The 9874-nt window shown below is 49.3% G+C and overlaps 1 protein-coding gene across 1 annotated transcript; it reads right to left on the reverse strand.

Moving 5' to 3' along the window:
* Nucleotides 1-240: 240 nt before the first annotated feature.
* Lrrc3c (leucine rich repeat containing 3C) lies at nt 241-1991 on the reverse strand. Its single transcript, XM_042670662.1, has 3 exons — nt 1881-1991; nt 1672-1679; nt 241-1111 (listed from the first exon to the last, which is right to left on the reverse strand). Exons 1-3 carry the CDS (start codon nt 1989-1991, stop codon nt 310-312), a joined length of 921 nt encoding a protein of 306 aa, XP_042526596.1. The 3' UTR covers nt 241-309.
* Nucleotides 1992-9874: the final 7883 nt, after the last annotated feature.

Below are 9874 nucleotides of genomic sequence, written 5' to 3' on the forward strand. Positions count from 1 at the left end.
GCTTCCAGCTGCGCAAACCACCTGGGGTCACTCTCTGTTCTGTCACAATGTCCTCAAGACAGTGGGGTGGGGAAGACAGAGGGCTTGGGAACTTTCTTCTCTGAGTCTAGCACAATCCAGGTACAGGGTGGGTACCTCCAAATCCAGCTACCAGCAATGGTGTTGTGCAAGAGAGAGATGAGATATTTAGGGGGAGATGGAGCGGTAGGGTGAAATGAGGGCTGGGATGGAATGGGGCAGTCGAGGAAGCAGAGGGTCTGAAGGAAAGTCGAGGGCACAGGGCTGGGAGTGAGGGACGTTCTCTGCTCTTTAGACCATGGTGCTGAGGGTGGAGGAGTCCTCGGAGCGCACAGGCAGCACGGGGGTCCGTTTGAGAGGACGCCGGGTCTCATCCCGATTCTGCCACACGTAGTGGATCAGATAAGCTGTCACCAGGATCAGCCAGCCCCCCATGGTGACCAGCAGGGCCACATCAGTGTTCCTCCGGGCCCCACCTCGCCCTGTCCCACACAGCTCTTCCTCCCTGGCCAGCAGCAGGAACTCCTGTCCCACAAGGTCTGGTCGGGCTCCTGGGCCACACACGATGCCCGTCCCAGTGCCCGGTGCCAGCCTCACCTGCTGAAGTACTTCCTGGAGAGCACAGTCACAGAGCCACGGATTGGCAGACAGGTTCACTTGGATCTGAAGCCCCACAAAGGCTTCCACAGGCACCGAGGCCAGCTGGTTGGCAGAGAGATCAAGGTGGCGTAGAGTGCCTGCCAGGCCCTGGAAAGCAGCCCCTGAGAGGTGGGCAAGGGCATTATGGGACAAATCCAGCTCCTCTAGGACAGGCAGGTGCTGGAAAGCTCCAGCTGGTACCGATGCCAACTGGTTAGCATCCAGGTAGAGCTTGCGGGTGTCATTGGGGATGCCAGTGGGCACAGAACTCAGGCCTGCCTGACTGCAGCGGAAGGTCCGCTCACCAGCTTCCTCGGCCACATAACAGCCCTGGGGAGGGGTCTGGGGGCTGGGCACGGAGCCCCCTGTGTTTATTACCAGCAGAAGGGGCAGGAGGTGGGCAGCCGACAGGAACATGGCCACAGGTTGGCATAGTCCTGGAGTGGAATAGGAGCTGGAGAAGAGAAGACCACACCCATGAAGGAAGAGCAAAGAGAACTCCTTTCCTCACCACCAGCTCTTTCATCCTAGGTCCCCCTGTGTGTGTGTATGTGGGGGGGGAGCAGGGACCCTCCTTTGGGGCTTTCTTAGGCCTACATCACTTTCCTTTCTTACTTCCTCCTGGGTGGGTGCGTGGGGGAGGGCTTCTCTAAATCTAGTTTTTTTGTTTTTTTTTTAACCAATCCTGGGGCTTGAACTCAGTGCCTGGGGCATTGTCCCTGAGCCTCTCTGTGCTCAAGGCTAGCACTCCACCACTTAAGCCACAGTACCATTTCTGGCTTTTTCTGTTTATGTGGTACTGAGGAACTGAACCCAGGGCTTCATGCATGCTAGGTAAGCACTCTACCACTAAGCAACATTCCCAGCCCTCTAGAGCTTTTCAATAGGGTTCATAAGGTTAAGACTTGGACTTCATTTTGATCTATTGATTCTAGAAGGTTAATCAGTGAGGTCTGCCTCTGACTATGTATTGATTCCCCTCCCTGCAGGATTAATTCCCCTCTCCCCACCTACCTGGGTGGCTGTCAGGTGGGCTGGTAGGCATCAGAAGGTCTAGTTGGCACTAATAGAAATTGCCTAGCTAGACTAGACAATTAGGCAGGATAGACCTCGGCTTCCATCTTCTCTGGAGCATCCTCCCCTCCCCTTGTCCCTGTGCTGTCTTCCCTGCTCAACCTTTCCCCTCCCCTCCCCTCCCCTCCCTTCTCCTCCCTGCCTCTCACCTGGTTGGTGGCAGAGTCTCCTCCTGTGCTGTTGCCCTCTCCCCGGAAGTAGTCTCCCTGCCGCTTAGCTCTGGAGACCAGCTTCCTCCTCCAGAAGCCCTGTTTGCTCATAGCAGCTGGAAGCTGGGGCCTGGGGCCCAAGTATATTGGGTTTCCTGGGCATGTGACTCTGGGCCCCAGGTGTCAGATACCTGAGCCGTGGCCTGGCCAGGAAATGCCAAGAGAGAGCAGATCTCAGACCCTGATGAACGGTGTGTGGAAGACCAGGCCCTAATTCCATTCCTTACCCCTATTTCCTCTTCCATCACTGCCTTTCTAGCTGACACGGAGACTCTGCCTGCCAGAGCCTCCCATCCTTGCCCAGAGCCTGGCTAGGCACAAGGATCACTGTTTTGAAGGCTTGGGGGACGGAACATCTGAGATCTATTACCTTCCAAAGTCACCATCCTCCACCCTAACAGCCCTCCTCCGAGCACATTGTGGAGGGTTGCAAGCTTCCCTCAGCCTTCCAATTCCGAAGACTTCCTCTGGCTTCTCATGGTGTCAATTTTCTCGCCTGCCAGGGGGCGCTGTGGTCCAACTTTTGTTTGCTATGATTGGTTGATGGTCCCTCCTAGGAGTTGGATGGGGTTCTTCAAGGCCCTTTAAGTCTGATATGGTGGCCTATGAGTTTTGTTGCCAATTTTATGCTGTGGATGGAAACGGACTCACTTTTTCTTGTTATGCTGGGGTTGGCACTTTGAACTCTTCCTCATGCCTGAGAACCAGGCATGGGTAACTTAGTTCCCTGGGCTGCTTGATCTGACCATCATTTGTAGACCATGTCACCCATCTCACCACCCTCTCTTAAAGGCAACTGAGTGGTAGGAAGACTTTAAAGCCAGAAAACATGTTTTGTGTGTGCTTCAGGCATGTTATCTCATCTCTCTGAGCATTGGTGTATGCTTTGCCTTGCCCCCCTCTCTCTCTCTCTCTCTCTCTCTCTCTCTCTCTCTCTCTCTCTCTCTCTCTCCCTCCCTCCCTCCCTCCCTCCTCTCTCTTGCCAGTCCTGGAGCTTGAACTCAGGGCTTGGGCTCTGTCCCTAAGCCTCTCTGTGCTCAAGGCTTGCACTCTACCATTTGAGCCACAGCTCCACTTCCAGCTTTTTCTGAGTGGTTTATTGGAGATAAGAGTCTCACAGACTTTCCTGCCTGGGATGGCTTCAAATCATGATCCTCAGATCTCAGCCTCCTGACTAGCTAGGATTACAGGCACAAACCACCAGTGCCCTACTGGTGTCTGCCTTTGTAAGAGAGAAAACTGCTGTAGGGTTGATAGGTTGCACTAGGGTTAAGTGGATGTGAAGGAGCTGTGCAAGTTGCTCTGCAAATGCTAGTTGTCACAGTCACTGTCTTCTAGAATACACTATGGCTTCTCTTATTTTAGGTTTATTCTCTTCACCTTATCACTTATGTTCTTCAGGGGGCAGAGTAGACAAGAAGTCATGCAGACAAGTATCCTTTTCCTCTGTAATTCCCTTTACCTTCAGGTCCAGCCATGTTGGTTTGGTGAATTTATAATAGCCTCAATCATTCACAGAGCTCAAAAGAAAGGACCATCTGTTCTTCTTAGACTGAAGATAGGTAAACTGAGGCCCAGAATATAACCAGAGTTTCACAGTGAATCAATGACCCAACAGATCACAGCCTAACTACTTCCTGTTCCCATTGACACCTCTGTCACCTCCCAGCCACACCAATACACTGTGTCCTTTTCTTTAGACCCCTGATACATTATATGAAACCCTGGCTCTCTCCCACTAGGTCTGAAAGGTAGAAAAGTGGGGTGTCACCATCTAGACAGGACAGATCTGTAAAAATCTACCTTTCCCTCCCTTATTTTTGCCTCCCTCCCTCCTTCCTTCTTTTTTTCCTTCCTTCCTCCCTCCCTCCTTCCTCCCTTCCTTTCTCCCTCCTTCCTCCCTTCCTTTCTCCCTCCCTCCCTCCTTCCCTCCCCCTCCCCCCCACCTTCCCTTCCTTCCTTCCTTCCTTCCTTCCTTCCTTCCTTCCTTCCTTCCTTCCTTCCTTCCTTCCTTTCGCTCTCCCTTCCTTCCTTCCTGTTGTTGTTTTTTTTGAGACAAGGTCTTGCTATATAGTCTAGGTTGGCCTTGCATCCAAGATCCTCCTGCCTCAGTCTCCTTGCTAGATTTTGTCAGAGATTATGGTTGACAGATACATAATTGTAGGACTTAGTGAAAAATGTTGGTCCTTTTGTTCTAAAACGGTTAGGAATTTCAAGGTGTGGTAGCAGTGCACAAAATCCAGCATGAAGTCTTTCTGAGCAATGATGTGGAGCCTCATAATGGTGTAGGTTACATGTCCATGGAGCTGACCCTGTGGGTTACCCTTGAGCAAGAAGTTTCAGAAGCTTGCTGGAGCAAGAATCAGATACCAGATGCTATCGCCTCTAGGAATGTGCTCACCCCTGACTCATTCCTGTAACAGCAACAGGGACAGTGCTCAGACTCATATTTGTCCAAGGAATCAAATAACATTTTCTACACCTAGAGAGAAGCAAAAATGTTCTATGTGTGTTGCCTATTAGTAAGGCCACCAGTGTGCCACTAAATGCTTGGGAATGCAATTTGGGACTGTGGCTGAATGTGGGAAGAAGGCTTGTGGCACCCTTCCTCTCCTATTATTTTTTTCTCACACTGGCAAAGGGATTTAGCTAAGGCCTGAGAGTTGAACCTGGATACTGGTGAAGAGTTGAGCCTGGATATTGGACAGGCCCCCTGAAGCTGGGGATGTGCAGTGGATGTGTTTAATTGAGAGTGTCTGAGAGCAGGGCTCACAAAACAGGATATCTGAGGGAGGGAGGAACTATGGAACAGCACATACTGCAGGCTGGGCATTGAGATGTTGGAGCAGAAATTCTCTGTCCTTCATTCCTTTGTTCCCTTATTCAGTGTGGAGTTCCTGCAAGCTTGATGTCCCAAGTATTATACAGATGCTGCTCTTAGGTACTGGGTCTGTAACAGCTATTTTCAAAATACTCTGCACATTAGAATCATTAGGGGTGCTTTCAAATAATTTACACTGGTGATTTATCTGGACCATTAAAAAAAATCTTTTAGAGGTATTGGTGTTTGAACTCAGGGCCCTCATGCTTGCTAGGCAGGTACTCTGCATTTCACTAGGATCCTAGCCCTTTTTGCTTTATTTATTTTTCAGGTAGCATCTCTTGTTTTTTATCTGGGTGTGCCTGGAATGTGATCCTCCTACTTTCATCTCTTGAGTAGCTGGGATTACAAATGTGGATGGTTACACTCAGTCCTGGGTCAATCAAATTAAAATCTCCATGCATGGGGTCCGGGTACTAGCTTCTCCTTCTAAAATTCCCCTGCTGTTTTTAATGGGCAGTCCAATTTGTGACCTGTTGGTCTAGAAGACATAGCATATTGATACACATCATCACCATGCATAAATGCCAAGTCTGCCATAACTGACATACATACCAGGAGTTCTGCAACACACAAAGAGGATAAGTAATGTGACACAACCTGCTGGCTGCCCACTTGGTATCCATTCTTCACCTCCTTTTGTGATAAATCTGGACTGGGGAGTTATTATTTACCTAGTCCCTGGTGAGTGAGCCTGATTGGTCCTTCAGATATCAGAAATCTCACCACTCATTTTTCCCACCTTCTCGGCAGCTGGAGCTGGAGGTGGTCTGATTCTGGTCAGTGGCATCTAAGAAGGAATTGGCTGAAGGATTTTCTGGGACAGTCTGACTTGTTAAAAAGAGAATGGGGCTAGGCCCTTCTTTTCTTCCTACTTAGAACTAGGGTCAGTTCTAGCCATCTTGTAATGCCCAAGGCAATAAAGTAGAAAGGAAAAGCATCTCACTGAGAGATTGGCCTGGACATCACTGAGCTTCTCAACCTCACCTAGCATCTGTCTCCCTTTGGATTCATTGTGAGAATGATAAGGCCCACCCTTAACCAGGCTGCACATTAGGATACCAGAGGCCTTGAAAACTGTGCCTGGATCCACCCACAGGAATTCTGAAGCAAAGATCCTGTATGTGTCCAGTGGTGGGGATTTTAAATGCTCCTTAGGGGATCCTAATGACAGCTTAGGGTAAGACCTATTGCTTTGTTTTGGTTTTCTGTTGCTCTCAGCTGGGAGCATTGTTTATCAGTACATTTGGATATCATAGGAGGACCCAACAAGGAAATGCTTTTGAGGCCTTCAAGGCTGGGAAGGAAATGGGCAGAGTCAGGGAGCATGCATGAAATGATGTTGCTTCTAGATCATAGTGTGTGTGAATAGAGCAGGTGGTGACAGCTACTACTAAAGAAGGGGACCAGATCCTTGTGTAAGAATGGGAACTTGAGGGGGTTAGGAGCTACAATCACTTGCATGGAAGGAAAAAAAAGTACTCAGTAGATGAGGGGTTGAAAGGATTTCAAAGTAGATTTAATATTCTGGATCACATTGCTGGTTGTGTGGTGGTAGATTGGCATGAGGAAGCCCAGTTACTGCAACAGATAGCCTGAGACTTGGGGAGCTCTGGCTGGGGCATTCTATCAGTGGCTATGGCCTAAGCTGTGCACGAAACACCCTTGAGTGGGCCCAAGACCATCTGACATTTGTGCCATTGGCCACAGGTACATCCTTCTCCAATCCTTTTGAGTCTTTGGTTCTCTGAGGCCCCTGCTACCGGATGTGTGCATGATGGTAGAGTTGAGGTGAGACATGGCAGGGCCCTGTTCCCAAGTTCAGGACTCTATCAAGCCCCCACCCCCACCGACTCAGTTCTAGTCCCTTCCTTGAAGGGTAGTAGTTCCATTTCCCAAAGATGTGACCTTGGGGAAAAGAAATTTGTTGAAGGGCCAGGCATGGTGATTCATGCCTGTAATCCCAGCTACTCAAGACTCAGTGATCAAGAGGATCTTCGTTTGAGGTCAGCTCAGGCAATAGGCCAGTGGTAAGTCCTATGATGCTAGCTCTATGGGAAACCATAGGTAGAAGGGTCATGGATAATATTCCTCAGACACTGGGGAGGACTGGTGTATACAAATAACGATTCCTGATATGTCAGGGGTGGGCTCCAGATGAAGTGTCTGAGGATGAAAGCTATAAGCTCTGCCTGGGTATTGGGGGAGGTCTCACAGAGAAGGTAACAGCTGAGCTAGGCTTTGAGGGATGAATAAGAGTCTAGGAGGGGGGGGTTGGGAAAAAAAGAGAAATACCAACCTATTTGGTGCTTGGAGGTGTGGCTCGGTTGGTAGAGTGCTAGCCAATTAGTGAAAGCGGCTGCAGGTACGAAGCTCAAGAACTGGTCTCTGGCCTTGGAAAAAAAAAGGAAAAAAGAGGGGCTGGGAAGGTGGCTCAGTGGTAGAGCACTTGCCTTGCATGCCTGAGGCCCTGGGTTCGATTCCTCAGCACCACATAAGCAAAAAGAAAAAAGCCGGAAGTGGCGCTGTGGCTCAAGTGGTAGAGTGCTAGCCTTGAGCTGAAGAGCTGAGGGACAGCGCCCAGGCCCAGAGTTCAGGTCCCATGACCGGACTCAAAAAAAAAAACCAAAAAACAAAGAAAGGAAAAAAGGAAAAGAGTCTACTAGAGGGAAAAGGAAGGAGGAAAACATTATAGACTGAGACAGGAGCCAAGGAGAGCAAGGTATTCTGGGAATGGTGAGTGTCTCGGTGTGGCTTTTCTGAGTATTTGTGCTCAGTGGACTGATTCAGCTAATAATGGCTAAGCATTTGCTCTGTGCAGGAAATGTGCATGGGAGTAAACTGCAGAGTGCAGCCTGACAGGGGAAAGCAGATCAGGAGGAACTTTTCACATCAGGCCCTTCGACCTGTGCCAGGAACACTGTACGCTCTGAAGAAGGCAGAGAGAGCCGGTCTGGGGACAGGCCCACGCAGAATTTCTAGCTAGGTGAAAACTACTAGGAATAGGTTTGGAAGGGTGTGAGGAGGGGGAGGGTCTTGTTAGGAAGCTACAGATTTTACCCATTGCTCTTGAGCTCTGTAATACAGTTCCAGTTTTCTAAACTACTTTTATTATTGGGAGAGAATAGTTCTTATTAAGGTGTATGGGGATTGAAAGTTTTTGTTTTGTTTTGCTCATCCTGGGGCTTAACTTTTTCTCTCAAGACTGATTCCAATTCCAGCATTTTGTGTGTGTGTGTGTGTGTGTGTGTGTGTGTGTGTGTATGCGCACCACGTGTGCATACGTGAATGCATGCCAGCCAATCTTGAGGCTTGAACTCAGGCCCTAAGTGCTATCCCTGAGCTTTTATGCTCAAGACTAGTACTCTACCACTTGAGCCATAGCTCCACTTCTGACTTTTTGGTGGTTAATTGGAGATGAGTCTCATGGACCTTCCTATCCAAGCTGGCTTTGAACTGCAGTCCTTAGCTCTCAGCTTCCTTAGTACCTAGGATCACAAGCATGAGCCACCAGTGCCCGGATGAGGATTCTTGAGGTACCTCCCAGCCCTTGGTTCCCAGAGTGGGGAGGTTTAGTTCCCAGGTCCTGGCTGAGGGCCTAATGGCCTTTCCTGCTCCTCTTCTTCCTCCTCCTCCTCCTCCTTCTTTTTATTTTTTATTTTGCCAGTCCTGAGGCTTGAACTCAGGGCCTGGTCACTGTCCCTGAGCCTCTTTTTTTTTTTTTTGTCGGTTGTGGGGCTTGAACTCTGGGCCTGGGTGCTGTCCCTCAGCTCTTCAGCTCAAGGGGAGCACTCTACCACCTCAGCTACAGAGCCACTTCCGGTTTTCTAGTGGTTTATTGGAGATAGGAGTCCCATGGTCTTTCCTGCCCGGGCTGGCTTTGAACTGCGATCCTCAGATCCTCTGCCTCCTGAGTAGCTAGGATTACAGGCGTGAGCCACCAGCGCTCAGCTCTCTGAGCCATTTTTGCTCAGGCTAGCACTCTACCACTTGAGCAACAGTGCCACTTCCAGCTTTTTCTGTGTTTGTGGTACTGAGAAATTGAACCCAGGACTTCATGCATGCCAGGCAAGCACTCTACCACCACTAAGCCAGCCCAGGCCTTTCCTTTTGAAGCCCCAAATTGCCAATGTTGGGACTTGGAGATGGAAGTAGTACGAGTGTCCTCTGGGATGCCACCTTCCAGTTTCCCTCCCAGTCTTTAGTTCTCAGAAGGTTCCTCAGTTCTCTTTTGTCTGCTTGGTAACCAGTCCTCCATTTTCCTTCATGCCTGGGGTGCCCTCATGTAAACAAACTCCAACGTCAATGGAACAAACAACTCCTTCCTTCCTTGCACCTGCTCTGAGCTGACCTCAGCACCTCCCTTGCTGGAAGCAGGGGTGAGGTGGGAGAGCTGGCAGGTAACAGGAGGGGGGGGTGACATTCTTTGCTGTAGGGTTAGGGTAAGAGGCTTCATTTCCTGATGTCCCTCTCCCCCCAGTTTCTGCTACTGCTGGGGATGTGTTCCCTGTCTTTTTTTCTGTTATAAACAGAGGCCCCACTACCCCCTCACCCCAGATGGAAACACCCAAGGCTGGGGAATGTGTTTACCTCAGCAGACTAAGCAGCTTCCAGAGCACAGAGACAAGAGAGAAGAGAGAGGGAGAGAGAGAGAGAGAGCGCGCTCAGGACATGGGCTGTTTTAAAAACACATTTCATTAAACATTTAAAAGTAATATCAGATTACACAACGTTTGAAACTAGAGAATGAAAAAGATCACCATGAATCCATCCATCCTAATATGTGGTGTTTGTGTTTTACTGAATTTCCATAGGCTAGTGGAGGCTACAGTCAGGACTATTCAAATGTGGGAATAATGAATTAAAATCAACATATATTGAACACTTAACTATGTGCCAGGATTTGTTCCAAGTGTTTCACATCTACTCATGAGTTTTATCTTCACAAATGAGGTGGATATTATGATCATCACCATCTATGTTTAAAAATGAGATGATGGGCCAGGTGCTGGTGGCTCACGCCTGTAATCTTAGCTACTCAGAAGGCTGAGAT

The sequence above is a fragment of the Dipodomys spectabilis genome, unplaced genomic scaffold (genome assembly GCF_019054845.1).
Source record: "Dipodomys spectabilis isolate Male_0828 unplaced genomic scaffold, ASM1905484v1 ptg000018l, whole genome shotgun sequence".
In the NCBI taxonomy this organism is placed as follows: Eukaryota; Metazoa; Chordata; class Mammalia; order Rodentia; family Heteromyidae; genus Dipodomys; species Dipodomys spectabilis.